The sequence below is a fragment of the Emydura macquarii genome, unplaced genomic scaffold (genome assembly GCF_026122565.2).
Source record: "Emydura macquarii macquarii isolate MOO-44397 ecotype Brisbane River unplaced genomic scaffold, CSIRO-AGI_Emac_v2 contig_2171, whole genome shotgun sequence".
NCBI lineage: Eukaryota > Metazoa > Chordata > Testudines > Chelidae > Emydura > Emydura macquarii.
This window is the reverse complement of record NW_027132308.1, coordinates 1,383,799-1,402,852: the sequence shown is the minus strand read 5'-3', so window position 1 is coordinate 1,402,852 and position 19,054 is coordinate 1,383,799. Positions and strand designations below refer to the sequence as shown.

General features: G+C 41.8%; 1 protein-coding gene across 3 annotated transcripts in view; it reads left to right on the top strand.

The window, feature by feature from the left end:
- The window catches only part of LOC137160226 (bifunctional heparan sulfate N-deacetylase/N-sulfotransferase 4), a 159,427-nt gene extending 140,708 nt beyond the window's left edge, over positions 1-18,719 (top strand). Inside the window, exons 13-16 of one of the 3 annotated variants that reach the window (XM_067558683.1) lie at positions 440-549; positions 9,727-9,829; positions 10,895-11,390; positions 18,242-18,719. In XM_067558683.1, the coding sequence (XP_067414784.1) occupies positions 440-549; positions 9,727-9,829; positions 10,895-11,014 (333 nt within the window). In that variant the 3' untranslated portion in view covers positions 11,015-11,390; positions 18,242-18,719. The remainder of the gene's footprint in view (positions 1-439; positions 550-9,726; positions 9,830-10,894; positions 11,391-18,241) is intronic. The other 2 variants (XM_067558681.1, XM_067558682.1) reach the window with 2 other exon arrangements.
- Positions 18,720-19,054: the final 335 nt, after the last annotated feature.

Genomic DNA, 19,054 nt, shown 5'->3' with positions numbered 1-19,054 from the left:
GCTGCAGCTGCATAGTGGTTACTATTTAATTACTGGATATTTATGTACTTATTTCTCTCTGAAAGCTTAGTGTGTATTTTAATGCTTTTGAATGTTTTGTATGTCTGACTTAGATGATCAAGCTTTTTAAATCTGTTTTTCTCTGTATTCTGTGTATCTTTGGGATTTTGATTTTATTCTTTGCTTCTAAATGCAAAAATAGCTATCTTGGGAGAACAATATAGGCATCCAAGCAGTTCCATCAATTGTCAGATGCAAGATTATATGTCTCCAGCATGATGCAGAGCTAAAAGACAATAAGGCTAAAAACAGTTCAGTTACACGACTGTTGTTAATGCCTCAAATTCACCTTGCCTCCAATTATGTCACAGAGGAAATGAGGTAGCTTAGTTTATTGATCTGAGCTTTTTGTCTTAAATGGACATATCTGTCCTTTCAGTTGCTAATTATTGATGGACAGCAGCTTAGAAGTGACCCAGCTACAGTGATGGATGAAGTGCAGAAGTTTCTGGGAGTCTCACCTCATTATAATTACTCTGAAGCATTAACGTGAGTCTGTTCCTTTAATCTCTTCTGTTTTATATGATTATGTACATCCATACTTCCCAGGGACAACTTATCATCATTTACAAACAAAAAACTACATTAAAAGAATACTAAGGTTGCAAGGTCAAGCACTCAAAAATTAGTCCCCTTGTGTGTATCCGTTATGATGCAGTCTTTCATTACATGATCACATAACTATTTTCTCCACAGGACCTCTGTCTCATTCAGTGCACAGGATATATGGTGCTCACTGAATGAACACCTAGTCAATTCCAGCCTGCTCCCCTTCATAGTTCAATGTGAGGCCCCATAATTTATTTACTTCACACCATCCAATCTCTGCTCTGAAGACAGAATTATTAATTTCTTTGTGGTTTTTAATATGGTGCTCATCACTACAGTTTTTGATAACTTCACAAACATTATTCATGTTATTTTTCACAACAGCCTTCTGAGGTCAGGTACTATTATCTCCATTTTACAGATAGGAAACTGAAACACAGACAGCAAAATCATAAATATATACTAATTTTGCATGCCCAATTTGAAATGCATATGGCCTGGTTTTTCAGAGTTCTTAGCATTATCTTCATATGTTCCAAGCACAACTTCCAATGACTTTTGAGCACTCATGACTGCAACAGCAGGTCTGCAAATCAGATGCCAGGGTCTCAAGTCAGGCACCCAGAAAATGAGAAACACGCACTTAGTAGTCACCTGTGAAAAGTATGGTTTAAGGACTTATTCAGCATCACACAGAAATTCTGTGGCAGATGCAGTGATAGAATCCAATTACCCAGTGAAGCATTCAAGTGCCATAATCGTGAGACTTTCCCTTCAGTTGTAAGAGGTTGTGTTTTTTGCTGTTTTTTTTTTAAAAAAAGCATGGGCAAAACAATGTATTTTTCCCTAATCTTATTCTCAGAAATAGTTTCACTGAAACTTCCCAAAAAATTCAGCCCCCTGCGTGGAATATTTCAGCTTTAAGGTTTTGGCAAAGTTATAAACAACTGAAAAGAGGGTCTTATAATGGGAAGTGTCAGGCAGCCTTAAATATAGGCAACACTAGCTCCTCTGCCCATAATATTTAGTGTAAGCTCATCCCCTAATGTGAGGCCCAAAGGCAATCAAAAAAATATCTTCACTGTCATGTGTGCCTTTGACGCACTTTCCATTGACTTCAGTGGCCCTGGACCTGGTGAAGTCCTTACAAAGGCACCTGTAATGAGTTCAGTTCAGGTCTGAGATCTAAACGTACAAGAGACCCGAAAGGTTTTGATTTTTCCTGTGTCACACGAAAGAGTGGTTAACTATCTCCCTGCCCTTCTGCAAGCCCTGCAGAAAGTTCCCCATCAGCTCTGGGGTCTCTGCAGGAATTTGGACTGGGGAGATGTTAGCCCTCCCAGGGCAGCGGTAAGTCAGCAAGAGATTTTTATACTGAACCACTCCACACTGGGATTCACTTACATTTGAAGCCCAGGGGCAAATACTGTATTGGGGGTACTCCATGGAGCCAAGAAACCACCATCCTCTCAGGAAGGTAAAGGGTTGCAGGGGTTCCCCAAAGCCAATGTGCAAACATTCAGCATCTGCTTCAGTGGCTGTTGCTTCCTACAGGTTCCTTTATCTGCAGGGCTTGGGGTAGAATTCCAGGTCCATTCCACAGATGGGGAGGAGGAGAAGTAAATCCTACCCTCTACCGTCTCCATAGGAATGATACAGGGGAACTCTAGGACAGAGATTTCATCTCCCACACATTGCCTCCACTTTTACATGATGGTAAGATGGCGATGGTTCCTCTTCAACCTTTTATAGAATAACTTTATGGGTTATAGTGATCCTTATACTAAGTATAAGCCCAGAACTATGCAGATGTCAAAAAAAAGTCTCTTAAATACATTGCTTTTCAAAATAGCTTTTCCTAGATAAACAATTTCATTTTCTGGAATGTAATTTAGATTCACAATATGTACAAAGTGCTGGTAGGAGTTTTGAATGCATAGGTAAGCTACTGATGTTTGTACACCTGCTACTGCATATCTTCAGTGTCTTTTGTTATGTTTTTTATATTTTTGGGAACAAAATTTTCCTCGGGTAACTAAATTGAAATCAATGGTGTCAAACACCAGATATAAACTTGGTCCACCACCTTCATTTAACCAGGTAAGATGAGTTGTAAACAGTTCTAAAAAATTATACAATCACAGTTCAGAGACCCTGAGAATGCAAGTGTGTGGAAGAAAAACATAGGTTTGCATGGAAGAGGAAATAATGTTAAACAAAGTGGTAGTTTCACATTTGGCATGTCAATATAAAATAGATTGGATAGGCTCCTTCAAAATCACTGCTGTGTATTAAGCATACAACACACATTTTTAAAACTGTCAGGATGCAATCCAAGGACCCAGTTGTGCAAACACGACTGGGTAACAAGCTTATTGCCATAAGTAATTCCATAAAAATCAATATTGATTCTCACAGGAACGTAAAATTCACCCTGGTGCAGAGAATAAGAGGCTCTGTACCACTTAAATGCTGCTGAAGCCCTCAAAATAGGATGCAAGTGAGACATAAGTGCTGCTTATGTCCCTGCACAGAGGTAAACATCCTCCAGTAGTTAGTAAGCCCTACACCCAGGAGTGAGTGCAGAATTAAATCCTATCCTATCATCCTTCACATGTACTACTAAACCAAACTTGGGTTTTCCTTTATTATGCTAATGTATTTGTAAAAACTGAAATTAAACTAATGTTGTAAGGTTTCATTTCTATTTGTAAATATGCTGTGTGATCCTCAGGTGAATAATGCTATAGAAAGGTGTCATGGATCCACAGGATCGGTGCTATACTTCCAGTTTTGAAACAGTCTCTAAAAGGAACCCCTTCAGTGTGCCAGACCCCCGAAGGGTCTGACTTTCCCTGCAAGGGTAGGCTTCACCACCTCCTTAGACTGAACTTCTGGGCCTTCAGCACTTCTGCTTTACATGGTGAGCTCTGATCAGCAAGTCCAACTGAGATAAATTCTTGGTAGAGATTTGTACATTCTTCAGCGACTAATATACCTCACCAAGCATTCTCAGTGATACTCACATAGTTGTCAAAACAGTAGGGTTTATTAGTCAACTGGAACACAACATATGAAGTCCTTAAGTTAGCACAGAGAAAGGAAGGTTAAAGCAAAAAGTTCATTCTGGTTAGCCCAAAGCCCAGCGAAATTATAGTGAACCCCAATTTCTTCCAGCAGCCAGCTCTTCTTCCCCCTCGCCCCCACCACCTTACACCTTTCCAATCATTTGTTCTCAAGCTGGGGTCTTTGCTCAGCTTCCCTGCTGAGAGGCGGGGAAATCCATATCCCTCTTGGTCTAGGTGACAATGTTCTGGTGACTGGGTTTTCCATAGTCTTCTTGGATTTTCCAATGGGTCAGCCTCCACCAGTTCTTGTTTTAATGACCCATGCAGACTCAAACAGCTAGGTGACATTCAGATCTATGTATCCCAGACTTCCCTGAGTCCTTTCCCCCACCCCAGCTAGCCATGCAAAATACAGAGGAAACTGAGGCACACATAGGATTCATAAAACTACTACTGAAAATTCCCACTTCATCACAAAAGGCAAGCTAAGTGTTTGTGGAAGGAAGGAGAAGTCTGTCATGTAGATCAGATAAATTAGTCATCCAGCTACCTGTGAATGCAGTTACCAGTTTTTGCTAACAAATACTATATTAGATGTACGGTTACCTAATTTGCCTAGGCAACTATCTATTTGGATGTGCAAGTGTGGTTCAACTGGCACCTCTCAGAGGTTCAAAAATTAATACCAGACTCACCAAGTCACTTTAAAAAAAAAAAAAAAAGATCCATCCCTATCCATTTTCCTAGCTGCATCCTCCTCTTGGCCACAGACTAGCCCTGCCATGCTAGCTTTGCCTGGCTGGCAGAAGAGGGCATTGAACACAATGTTTCCCCCAAATAACACATTCTCTGGAGCAGTTTGACTTGGTGGTTCCTTTGTGGATCTTTCTTCACTCTCCTCACCCTTGCGGCAAAGAGAAATGGGGATTTAGTCCTCACATGGTTAACATAGAGACTCAGTAGTTCTGTTTCCCACAGAGAACAAAGGGGCTACAGGGGTTGGAGAGAGAGATGCCCAGGCAGCACTAAGCTGCTGATTTTCTCAGAGGGGAAAGCCAGGGACAGAGCTAACACAGATCTGATCTAATCTGTCTAGATTCTTGTACAGCACTCCTGACTCTAGCAGACATGATTCAAGGACTGTTGCTTCCAAGTCTCCTGTCAGTCAGTGCTTCAAGGTTGTTTGAGAGAGAGAGAGCGAGAGCGAGCGGGCGTGCACGCCTAGTTTTGGAGATTGGAGGAATGGGCCAGTAAGCCAAAGTGTGGGTCCCCTGTTATAGCTAGCTTTGCTGACAGGAGAATCTCTGGGTGCATGAGTCATCCTCTCCCCACCTGCCACTGGAAAGGGTTGTCTGTCTTCCCTCACAGCCTCCACATGCTATGTGGGAAGAGGGAATGAAGCCTGGGTGGCCCAATGGGAGTAGATTGAGTTGGTGAAGTGAACATGGCCCCACTCTGGTCCCATGGAGCCTGTTTCAGAAAAAAAGGACACACTCTGGAGAGATAGTATCATCTCTGTGTAGTTTTGTCATGGCCAGGGAAACTAGGGTTGTGGCTTGCAGTAGCTGGGAGCATGGCTCCTAGTGTAAGGCTAAACGATGATTAATTAAATTATTCCTCCCAGCATCATTATAATCCCATGAGGGATCTTCCATGGGCCATGGGCGGGTAACCTGCCCTCCCTCCTGCTTAGTAGTTTCCTGAATCACTTTCAATTTTTCCTTCTCTGTCAAAAGAGCATCTAACAACTGAGTAACATCTGCCCAAGATGGATTATAAGTAAAAAAAAAAAAAATTTTAAACTTTTTATACACTGTTTCTGGGTCATCACATAAACGCGTAGTACCCTGCTGCCATAAGAGTAGATCTTGTGGAGTAAAAGGAACATGAACAAAAGATTGCTGAATGTTTCCATCTCCAATAGGGACAGGGTAGGTTCTTAATGGAGCCTGAACAGTGGGAATAGGAGAATTAGGGGACAAACCAGAAAAGGAAGGCTCGTCATCAAGTCTCTGACGAACCTGAGCTCTAGTTCCCTTACTGACAGGCTGATCTGACAGTCTGGAAGTAATGCAAGGGGGTGCGGTGGGGAGAGATGAGGATTCCTCTCGGGTCCTAGATTCTCCCTCAAACACACAGCAAGGAGGCGGTGGCCAATCCTCCTCCTCTGCTCTCCCTGCCTGTAAACCCTTTTTATTGTACAGCAGAGGATTAGTAAGAGAAGAATAGATTTTTTAAATAAGTTCACTGGTGTTAGAAATCGGCGGTGCAGATGACGGCGCAACAGTTGCCAATTTTCTTTCTAAATTCTTCACAGTTGATTTAAAGCTAGCTAGCTAACTTTACGTACGGCGTTTAAAAGCTACATTATCCCACAGATACCAATATTCCATTTGCTTGGGGTGTGGATCTTCTAATAACCCCTTCAAATACTGCAGTTTGTCTAAGTCAAAGGTACCTTCCTGTGGCCATTGTTTACTAGGATCTCCGGAAAAATAACCTGACCATATAATTTTACATAACAGAATTAAGCGCTTTACAGACAAACCCTTAGAACCTGGAATAGACTTGAAATTCTTAACCATATAGTCCAAAGGACTCCCAAGGGTGGGAGAAGATTGCCCCGCACCCTTAACTGGGGTTTCTGATCAGAAATTGCTCACCAACTCTCACCCTTCCAGGGAATTACAGATTGGAATTATAGCGGTAGACTTTGCTAACAAAATAAACAAGGGACCTTACCTTATCGCCTCCCCGCCACCTCAGCTCCCCAGAAGTAACCCCAATAGGTGAATTCACCTGGTGCTGGCTGGGTAGTTCAGTGGAGCCAGGGCGAGGAGGATGCGCGCTAGGCAGGTCCCATCCAGTTCGCCAAATTTGTGGAAGAACCCAATCTCCAAGGTCCTTACTTACACGTCCGTTGCCCAGCAGATGGTCCAAATAAGCCAGACAGCAGTTTAGAAAAGTCAAGAGTTTATTCTTTACGTAAAGAAGGTGGTCCCTATATGCTAGGGGCGACCTTAAACATACATTTCTAAAAGCTTTTATAGCCTTACACAAACAAATCTATTTACGTCACAGTTTCCATGGCAATACATACTAAAAACTACTTATTTAGGAATATTTTGGCCTAGTACTTTTCAACTGCCCCTATCTAAGTTGCAAGGTCTTCCTCCACAATCCGTACCTGCCAGCGCCCAGGCCCATAGCTATCTTGTTATTGTTAAACATTCTGAGACTAAACGTCTGCTAGAAAGGCACATTCCATCTCAGGCTTTGGCAGTCATTCCTACAGGCCAGTTCTCATAAGAAATAGAGACTCCATCTTCTTTTCCCTCCACAGGGTAGGGACACGTCACCTCAGCTCAAGCTAGCATGTGAAGAATAGCAGTGTGGCCACAGTAGCATGAGCTACCTACCCAGTACAATCCTATCCAGCCCTTGAGGTATACACTCAGGTGGTCAGCGTTAGCTGCCACCTAACTGCCTGTGGTCAGATTACCAACCTATGTGGTTGGGTGGGATTGTACTCTGGTAACTAGCCCACACTGCTGCAGTCACACTATTTTTAGTGTGCAGCATGAGCACATCTGTCTACTTGAACTGGCAAGTGGGCTCCCAGCTGTTGTGTAAACATCCCCGCAGCTGCCATGGAGCTGGGAGACATGTGAGCACCAGAGCCAGGGCAGCAGCAAAGATGGCTCTGACTCTCTTGTGAATCGCTGGGGGTTGCTGAGTGAAGGGCGAGTCCAGTAGCTCTTTCCATAAAGGAGCAAATCCTGCGACCGTGCAGAGATTTCCTATCTTAAAATTTCTCTTGCAGGCTTTTTTTGTGGCAGAGAAGCAGTGATGGTGTTAGCCTAAACCCAGGATACCCAGTCTAATTCTCTGCCACAGACTTCCTGTGTGACCTTGGGAAAGTCACATAGTCTCTCTCTGCTGCTATTCCCCATCTGCAAAATGGGGCTAATAGCACTGCCTGATCTCACAGGAGTGCTGTGAAGATAAACACATTAAACACTGTGAGACTCTCAGTTACCACAGTAACAGAGGCCATTTAGCAGAGTTCTTTAGATAAGTTAGGGAAGGGGGATATATGCTGGGCAGGAGAAATTATAAAATATGAATTTCCATTGGCTCTGCTTTGAAAATGTGACTTACAACTAAGGTTGACACCATGTCCTTAAGTATTTCCATTGTGCCCAGATACAGTATCACATACCACACTGTGCATAAAATGTACAATTATATACAGTGCCAAGAACGTGAGCACAATGAGGCTGAACTCCCTGGCTTTTTCATTTTATTATTTTGGACTTTCCCATAATGTTGGATATGCTCATACTTAGGCAGAAATGTTTAGAACATAGTTCTGCAGCTTTCCTTTTGCACAGCACAATATATTACTTCTTCTCTTGGGAAATTAGTGCAAGCCAGCCAAAGTACTTCACTATGCAAAGAGCAGATTGAAAAGTCCAAAATAGAAATGAATCTACCATCAATACATCCATTTAATCAATGACTTGTTTAATTTTAATTGATACAATTACTGAGACAATTTAGGCTAGGCGGATTAGTCCTGGGATAAATGGCTGGGCAGGGGGAAAAAGAAGGTCCCCTCCTTTCTCCTGAAACGAGTTCACTTATGTGCAGCAGCAAATTGCAGGTGTGCTGGTGTTTAAGAATAGGCCCAGGGCAACAAAACATTCTGCAACTAATTAACTTTACATTTCAGCCAATTATACTTCATCTTTCTCAGACATCTGCTGAACAGCAAAAATGCAAACCTTTTCAATGTTTTATGCATGCTGCCAAGTCCCAAAGCAATACATTCAAAACTTAACACTTTATTTTGCTTGTTTCCTTAGTGTGTTAATGCCATAATCTAACTTCCCCATATCTTTGAATGTAAGACATGAAAATCGGACTTCGAATTTCTGCCAAGATTGCTTAGAGATAGTGTTTATGTTGATGCCTGCCTTGGAATGAAAGTTACCTCTAGAACTAATGATATGGGGCATCCAGTTCTCCAGGTGTAGTGATTCATTAGTGGCAAAACAAGCACTTCTTCCAAAAAAATCTAAACACTGATTTAGTTGCCTCAAAAATATACATAAACCTAAGAAATATATTTAGGAGCCCTAATCTAACTTCCACTGAAGTCAACAGGGCTCTTAGGTTTTTATTCAAATCTGTTGCACATCCAGTGGTGCAAGTTCTGACCTGGATAAGTGCATGGTGTCACAGGTCCAATCGAGTGCCCCTTCTTGGCCATTCACCTGACTTCTGTGGGAGGAATCAGTTCTGGATCCCATGTGTTTTAAGTTTCCTGAGTCTAACAGTCCAGTCACTCACTGCCATTAGCTTGAGATCCCTAGCACACTCTCAGAGTGCAGATCCTCTGTCTAACATGCCCTCCTGAGAATTTAGACAATGTAACTCACCGCCTAGCACTCTGGCACCAGTGCTGACCCTTCTGTCTCCCTTATAGTATAAATATGCCTTCTATCAGGACCTCCTGAAGGTGAGAGCTTCAGATACCCCAAAAATGTCATACATGGGGCTCCTGTGTACTGTATGGAGAAATGGATATCTTCAGGCAATTGATAATGTTCTCAAACATGTATTGCACTGCATAAATTGCTCTTAATCATACCATGTGCCCCTAAGACACTGTAATACCAGTATCTCTCTGTACTAGGAAGAGGTAAAATATCTCAGATATCACAGAGTATGTCTACACTGACGGCAGCAAAGCCGCCGCCATCAGATCGATCTTTCTGGATTGATTGAACGATCAGTGAAGACCTACTCAAGAAGTCAACATAGTAAAACCACCTCCCCAAGTGGCGCAGTGCAGTGAAGACACCGCGCAGAACGGAAGTACAGCAGTCGACAGGAGTTACGCAAACTACTCTGCGTAACTTACATAACTCCCGTCGACTGCCGCCAAATTTCCAGCTAAGTGTAGACCAGGCCACAGAATGGCAATTGTTGGCTGTCTATTTCTTTCATAATTAGACCTTTCATAAGATTCATTCCTTTTTAGGTTTGACCCTCAGAAAGGCTTTTGGTGTCAGCTGCTGGAAGGAGGGAAAACGAAATGCCTGGGGAAAAGCAAAGGCCGAAAATACCCACCGATGGATCAAGAGGTATCACTTTTCTAAAGATCTGAGTTACAGTTTGTGAAAACCTCATGCAACATTGGGTTTGGGGCTCAGTAATAAAAGGTGGCTTATGTTTTTTATATTTAAAAAAAATCCTACAGTTCAGGAGCACCACACCTGTATTTGTTATTAGTGGTCCAGCGAATGCACCTATACTCAGGCTTTTAGCTCCCCAGCCATCACCTCTTTGTGTGGTGACACATGTCTCTCTGCCTGCTGACCGGGGCATTTCCAGGCTGTACAGCTCCCTCAGCATACTGTGAATTCCCAGCAAAGTCAGACTGTGTAAGCAGACCTCTTTCTTTCTCTTCAGAGACCAGTAACGGTGTAACTGTTCACAGTAAAGCTACCACACAGCTCTTTCTAGGCAAGCTTTATTGTTAGCGTGAAAACATATTTTTAAAACAATTTTTAAAAAGCTACACACATGCTAATAAGCTTACCAGAGATCATCCAAACTCCAACGTGGGCTCTGGCAAGTGGATAGTTGTCCAAACCCCACAAAGGGTCTCTTCTATGATCATGCATTCATAACAGCCTCAGCTCAGAACTAGCACTCTTGTGAAGAGTTTAGTCCATCTTTTATACAGTGAAGGAGCCTTTGATCTGGAGTTTCAAGGAGCAGGTAAGCAATAGACAAAGGGGTTTTCACTGTAGGGCATATTTTCCAAAGGCCTCCAAAGTGCCTCTTAGGAAACCCATTTCACATATACTGTTCCAAACAGTTCTCTGAGTTCCTAACGTTTCCCCAAGGTTTACATTAGTCAGTCTCCTAGAAAAGTTACATATAATCCTATAGTAACACAAACAATTGCATTTTTAATACAATGGACCCCACAGCTATTGAATTCAGTTTAATAGGGTTTAAATTAAATCTATCAGCTTTGTCTAGAAAATTGCCTGTCACAATAATACTAAGAGAACTAAAATTGTGGTCCATAAAAATGTGGACCCTGTCCCTTTGAGAATTTTACCTGACTTCAGTTTTTTAACAAGATTGGCACTTTCTAATATAAATTGTCTTTGTTCCTTTTCCCCCTCTTCCCTCAGTCTAGAGCTTTTCTTTCAAGCTACTACAGAGATCACAATGTGGAATTGTCCAAACTGCTGCACAGACTGGGACAACCCTTGCCATACTGGCTGAGACAGGAGCTTCAGAAAGTGAGATAGCACTGACGTTCAGAGGACCAAAGTCTCTAATGACAGTTACTGGCACTATAAAATCCCTTGCTTCCCCAACTCACTTGTGATTGTCAGTAGAGGACCTCGTGAATAACTGTCTCAAAAAATAAAAATAAAAAACTGTTTATATATGCACGCGCTGACAGCTATTAGCATCAACTCCTTTGTCAGCTTCTGGGACAAAATATGGAGCTATGTGGTATTATTCTTTATCCAGACTGGGACTCATGCATAGTCTAGTCCCTCTGTTTATCAGAAAGTTCCAGAAACTGTATGTATGATTGATAGTCTTCATCATATATGACAAATTACAGCCTGTCAGGACACAAGCAAAGGACAGAAACATCTCTCGGTGGATTGTGAGGTTGGTTGAATTCAGTAGTTTTCTATTTTTTTTCTTTTGGCCTCATCATTCAAGGTGAAAAATGAGGGCACCCAGAGGGGATTAAGGACTTTGCAAAACAGGTCCCTTAATTATTAGGGTTTATTTACTTATAACTAACAAGGCTGCCCTGTTACTTTCCTCATAGAATGTAGCTTGTTCTGTCCAGGATGGGCTAACTTCCTTTCTGGCATAACCCCATGGAGTTACTGTAGTATTTGGCTGATAGTCTATCAGATTTCTTTTCTTACATCTTTCTTCCAAACAAGATGTTCTCTGGTCTACTGACGCTGTGTATGAATTGCAGATGTGTGGCCCTCCTGTTAGCCCCTCAAGCAGTGAACCTCAATGAAGTCAACCGATTGAAAACTGTGCATTTCACTGAACTGCCATTCTTACCTCGTTTTTCCCCCATTGATAAAGTTTTCATCAAGCTTATGTAGCTCTTACGGTGCTTGTGACAGAGGTTTGGGATGTGAAATCTTATTTGTTTCCCATAATGTCACTGGGGCCCATAAAACAATCATCAGAAAGGTCAAAATATAAGCAGGCCATTAGCTCAGTTATCTGCACAGACATGGCTTAATTCTGACAATTTCATGGTCAGGCTTGGGAGCAAATGGTTTTTACTCTGAAGCCTTTAAAGTACAGGAAGATTGGGGTTCTACCATTCTAGGTTCATAGCCTTAAACCCTTGTAGAAAAGTCCTGTAGAACTTAATAGAGATGAAACAATAAATTAATCTGGGTTCTGTTAAAATTACTTTATAAACCTATAGGATTTCATGAAGAATGATCTCCTTTCTGTAGATTTTTTTTTAAACCAGCCAATAGAACTTAACAGGGATTTCCACAATATCAGACACATGTGGTGTATGTAGTCTTATTCCTGCACAGCCATATACACTCTCTCTCTCACACTATCTCTCTGTACACACACACACACACACACACAGAGTTTTGTAGGCTTACTATATTGTATATGCCTTTTGGTATTATTGCAGGTATGCTATGAATTCTGGTGTACTTTGTTGGGTAAGGTCAGGGTCTGCAAGCCAGGGTGGAGATATAAACTAGGCAAAGAAACCTCACTAACAAGTTGGAGGTTTTACAAACAAAAGGAAAGAAAGTTGTCAATCAAAGCATGTGATAACATGAACTGGTTAGGTCAACAATAGTCTGAACAGTCCAAACAAGTGATATGTAGCAGTGAGCCCCCTGCAATGGCAAGCAAATAATTGAGATATGGCCATATAATCCTGGCAAATGACCCATGCCCACACTTTGCAGAGGAAGGTGAAAACGCCCAAGATCACTGCCACTCTGGCTTGGGGGAAATCCCTTCCAGATGCCACATATGGAATCAGTTAGATCCCGAGCATGTGAACAAAAAAACAGCCAGCCAGCAAGAGAGAATGCTCAGTGCCATCTCAAAGTCATGTCCAATGCCCCATCTCCAGCCATGGCCATCCCTGATGCCTTACACAAAAAAGATAACAAACATCCCAGAATACACTGGGGGAGGGAGAAATCCTCAGCTGAACCCTGCAGGTGGTCAACTGGACCCTGAAGCATGAGCTTTTAGGAACAAAAGATATAAACTAGAAGTGAGATTCAGGGTTTTTGAGCCCTGCCCCCCACCACAAGCAACCCCATCACACAATTGTACTCATTAATTTGTCCAGGTCTTTCTCAAAACTAATTAGGTTGTTTGCCCCCACAATTCCTCTTAGGAAGCTCTTCCAGGACCTCGCCGCTCTGATTGTTAAACACCTTTTAATTTCCAGCCTGAATTTCTTCATGACCCAACATTGTCCTTGAGCTTAAATAGCTCTTCAACCTCCCTGATATTTACCCTCATAATCTCAGAGCTGTAACTGGACTTTTAGCACTGAGACAAGCAAGCATATTTGCGCCTTCTGCTGGGGCTTTTTTTTTGTTTAAAAAAAAAAAAAAAAGCATTTATCTACCTCATTTTTCTACCACTGCGGCTTTGCACCCTGGGCAGCATCCATGCTCGCCCTGCCCTGGTTACAGCCCTGCCTAAATTATTTATAGTGAGCAAGCATATCTGCTCTCAGCTTTCTTTGTGATAGACTAAACAAGAAAAGCCTTTCCAGTCTCCATCCATAAGATAGGGCCTCCATTACCCTGATCATCTAAGTAGCTCTTCTCTGCATCTGATCTGGTTTAAATTTATCTTTCTTTAATATGGGTGATGAGAATTGTACACAGTATTCCAAATTAGGTCATACCAGTTCCTTGCACAATGGCATTAGTACTTCCCTGTCTCTACCGGAAATACCTCATTTGAGACTTCCTAAGATCACATTTGCCTTTTTCACAGCCACATCACATTGGTGGCTCATAGCTGTCCTGTGATTGACCCACACACTGAGGTCTTTCTCTTTCTTTTGCATCCAACTGATTAGTCCCCAGCTTGTAGCAGAAATTCTTATCATCAGACCCTAAGAGCACTTTGCACTTTGTACTATTGAATTTCATCCCATTTCTGTCATTCCACTCTTCAAGGGCATCCAAATCTTCCTGTAAAATATTCCATTCCTCCTCTGTATTGAGAATGCCTCCCAACTTTGTATCTTCAGCAAATTTCATTAGCACACTCCTAGATCACGAATAAAATACTGAATAAGATTGGCTCCCATCACCAATCCTGCAGGCATTCCACTAGTACCCTCCCTCCTGTTCAATAATTCATCTTTCAGCACAACCCATTGTCTTCTTCTGGCAGCATTTGGAGCTGCAGTCCAACACAGCTACTCAGACTCATAGCAGTAGCTTTGAATGGCTGACACCAGAACTGCAGTATCAGTTGTAGCTCAGCCAAAAATCATGCACTTCTGGGGAGGAAATCATAGAATCATAGAATATTAGAGTTGGAAGGGACCTCAGGAGGTCATCTAGTCCAACCCCCTGCTCAAAGCAGGACTAACCTCAGCTATATCATCCCAACCAGGGCTTTGTCAAGCCTCAGCTTAAAAACCTCTAAGGATGGAGATTCCACCACCTCCCTAGGTAACCCATTCCAGTGCTTCACCACCCTCCTAGTAAAAAACTTTTTCCTAATGTCCAACGTAGACCTCCTGCCCTGCAACTTGAGACCGTTGCTCCTTGTTCTGTCATCTGTCACCACCGAGAACAGCTTAGCCCCATCCTCCCTGGAACCCCCTTTCAGGTAGTTAAAGGCCGCTATCAAATCCCCCCTCAATCTTCTCTTTTGCAGACTAAACAAGCCCAGTTCCCTCAGCCTCTCCTCATAAGTCCTGTGCTCCAGCCCCCTAATCATTTTTGTTGCCCTCCGCTGCACTCTCTCTAACTTGTCCACATCCTTTTTGTAGTGGGGGGCCCAAAACTGGACACAATATTCTAAATGCGGCCTCACCAATGCCGAATAGAGGGGAATAATCACTTCCCGTGACCTGCTGGCAATGCCCCTCCTAATGCAGCCCAATATGCCATTAGCCTTCTTGACAACCAGGGCACACTGCTGACTCATATCCAGCTTTTTATCCACTGTTACCCCCAGGTCCTTTTCTGCAGAGCTGCTGCCCAGCTCGTCGGTCCCCAGTCTATAGCTGTGCATGGGATTCTTCCTTCCTAAGTGGAGGACTCTGCACTTGTCCTTGTTGAACCTCATTAGATTTCTTTTGGCCCAATCCTCCAGTTTGTTTAGGTCACTCTGTATCCTATCCCTACCTTGCAAGGTATCTACCACTCCCCCCAGCTTAGTGTCGTCTGCAAACTTGCTGAGGGTGCAATCTACCTCATCCTCCAGATCATTAATAAAGATGTTGAACAAAACCGGCCCCAGGACCGACCCCTGGGGAACTCCGCTTGTGACCAGTTGCCAGCTAGACATGGAGCCATTGATCACTACTCGTTGAGCCCTATGCTTTAGCCAGTTCTCTATCCATTTTATAGTCCATTCATCCAACCCATACTTCTTTAACTTGCTGATAAGAATACTGTGAGAGACAGTATCAAAAGCTTTGCTAAAGTCAAGGTATATCACATCCACTGCCTTCCCTACATTCACAGAGCCAGTCACCTCATCATAGAAAGCAATCAGGTTGGTCAGGCATGACTTTCCCTTAGTGAATCCGTGTTGACTGTTCCTGATCACCTTCCTCTCCTCCAAGTGCCTTAAAATGGATTCCTTAAGGACCTGCTCCATGATTTTTCCAGGGATTGAGGTGAGGCTGACCGGTCTGTAGTTCCCTGGATCCTCTTTCCTCCCTTTTTTGAAGATGGGCACTATAGTTGCTTTTTTCCAGTCCATGGGATATGCAGAATCATTGTAAGAGTTGGCAACACTGCATCCCTGTAATAGTGTGATGTTAATGGGACCTAAGTCTTGCTTAAATGCTAAAACCACATTGGCCAGATCAAAAACTAATACATCCCTCCCAAACCCACAAAGGGAAATGGAGAGGAGGGAGCAAGAATTTGCCAAATCTTGTGCTATTATTGTGAATCTCACAATAGTTGGTGTTTTCCTCAAAGTCCCAGCTGCTGGAAATTGCATGAGAATTTCAGTTTTCACTGATTAATAAAGTTAGGGCAGGTCTACACCGTGGGCAAAATTGAATGCCAGTCGACAGGAGTTACAGAATAGCTTGCATAACTTCCATCGACTTCATAACTTCTCTTTAGCACACCGTCTCCACTGTGCTGCACCAACAGGAAATGTGTTTCCATCGATGCAGCGCTACGCTTTTTTTGGAGGTGGTTTTAATAGATTGACTTCCGGATTGACTGACCGTATCTTCACTGCTGTTCAATTGATCTGGAAAACTTCATCTGATGGTGGCAAATTTGCAACCATCAATGTGTACATAGCCTAAGTTTCTATATTTTATGGTTGTAGGAAAAAATTTGAAAATATGACTCAGGTGCACCCTAATGTTCAGAAGCCAGAAAGTAAATAAAAAGAATCACAAGTTTATTATTCGGGGGGAGGGGGGGGGATTAATTTTGAGCCAATAACGTGATTTTTTGGGGAGCCCTGACTCATGATTTTTAAATATCTGGGATTAACAATAGTGGAAAAAAATGGAATAGTGAATGTTTTTTGGACAAACAGGTGAAAGGTTGGAGTGGGGAAAGGGAGTGATTCAAAAGACATTTCAGCCAATCCATAATCTGATAGAACATATTTAAGTACCAAATTGCATCTGCAACAACTCATCAATAATTGAAAGAGGAGGAAAAACAGCTTTTCATGTAAGAAAAATACAAAAGTATCTTTTTTAATCTCCTGTTTCTGCAATCATATTATATCCTTAATATACACTCCAGAGCAAGGTTTCACATCACTTCTGTTTTTGTGTCTCCTTGATACTTATGTCTGGATAGGTGTCATGCCACCAAGAAATTTCATACTGGTAAATTGAGACTTTATATGGTTTTGTAAGGTGTAGCATACCATCTGAATATAAAACAACAGCATGTTAGGGTCTAATTTCTTGTGCCTGTAACAGGCAGACCCATCAACACAGCCTTCCTCCAGAACAACTTTATTGTAGAAGGATCTTTGTATCTTGGCTTTAAGTAATCTTGCCTTTTTTTTTTTTCCTGTTAGCAATTCATGAAATTATGCTTTTGAAGTTACTGACTGTGTAACTGTTGGGCATCTGAAAAAACAATTAAATAAATACAACAAGAATAAAGAACAAGCCAAACTTTTTGTTAATAACAAGAAGAGCTGGAGTTTTGGAGGGTGAGAGGAAATCTTGGACTGACTTTCTGATATATCTGTTTGGGCTGACCCCTGTATTTGTGCAGAGTCCTGCTGAAGCCAATTGTACACAGAGTTTGCCCAGGTAGAGCTTTTGGTAGGATCACACTTCCTTTACACCCTCCCCACTTACTCCATCTGCATTCTTTCATGCCTGCTCTAGTATCTCTGCTTTTAAAAGGTAGAATCCAGCATGGATCAATACACATGCTAGCATATCAGATTACAGGCGCAGGGTCTCAGTGCTTAAAAAAAAAAATCCTTATATAATCCTGGTTGTCTCTAGCTAAAAGACAATCAAAATAGTATCTGTAAACTTTCAAATTATATAATGACCTCTCAAAGACGAAAATAAAATTTCCAGTTTAACAGCTTTTAGCCTTTCCCCTTCTCTCCATCAAACAAATTTTCTTCAAGATATCGAATCAGTTTGCCAGGTTTCCCCAGAATGAATTAAACTGGCAAAATTATAAACTCTTGGGGGGAAGGAAAAGTTTGGATAGTAAAAACACTGAGAGCCCTGACTTTGTGATGTTATGAGGCAGTAGGGGCACAATCTGAAGACAGAAATAAAGAATCCTTTGCAGTATCAAATTGTATCCCTGCATCCAACTTTTTTTCTTATTTGTACTAAATTTTGCATGAATAATGCTTATGAAAAGTGCTGGATTGACAGCCCTTTTGATTGCAGACCATTTTTTAGCCACAGAACCAGCACAGAGAGAGAATCAGTAAAAGCTCCTACACATCAAACTGCTAATGTGACCTTTTCTGGATGAACCCTTTCCAGCATAGAGCTAGTAGTGCAGCCTCTTTGCCTCCATTGCATACTCATCTTCACTGAGTGCTTCCCAAACAGTTGAAATTCCATACAACTTTCAGAATGTGTCCATCCTCACAAGTATCACATAATAAAATCCACCTTTGAAAATAAATACTTCTTATCACATGTATTGCAATATAAAGACAAAGGCAAATAATATTGGAGGGCCTATCTTAAAGACATACATTCTCAGAGTAGGAATTTTCCCTCTAAATGAAACAATTCTTACCTTTAATATTCTCTTTTCTTCCAGAGAATCCTTTTAATATGACTGCTAAAGTGTGGACCTATCTACAGATTCGATCCCCCATCACTATCGTAGCTGGAAAAGCTAGCAGAAAATAAGGATTTGCAAGCAACACAGATTCTTAACTGTTCAGTGTTCCAGTGACTGGATATCTTTTTATAAAACATAATCAGAATCATTTGGAAATATTTTTTTTTAAATTTCTAATCAAGGATCTGAGACACGGGGGAAAGCTAATGGCCTTGTTACGGATTTTTTGTTTGTTTGTTTCTTTCTTTCTTTTTCTATCTGACTACAGTACATCCAGTTAAACTGTTATATACTTGAGTTTTGAGAGAAAGCAAAATAAAGTTTGATCACTCAAAGTATTTTTGGGTGGGGGAGAGAAGAAAATGTGTATTTGCTGAAATTGTTTTAAGTAATTGTGTATACACCTTCTTAGTTCTTCTCACGTCTATGGAATAAACACCGCTGCTATGTTAGACATGAGCTCTTTTTTCCTTATAACTTTCACAGCTGTCATACCTCAGTCAAAATACTGCTAGTTGTTTGATTTGTGCCTTATATTTCAAGTTGTGCACTGGCTCATCTATTCTGGCCCTCTGCATCCAGACTGTGCCTCCCCCCATCCTCAACACTGCAAGCTGTGATGCTTTCAGGTTTGCAGCTTCCTGCTGCATGAGAATTTTTTTAAGTTTTGAAGACCTAATCATCTGTCTTACTCTTTGTTCCCCAGCTTTTTGGGCAGAGAACAATAATTTTGGCATTTGGCTGCTTATGTACATGTGATGGCAACTATTATACCCGCTGGGCCTGACT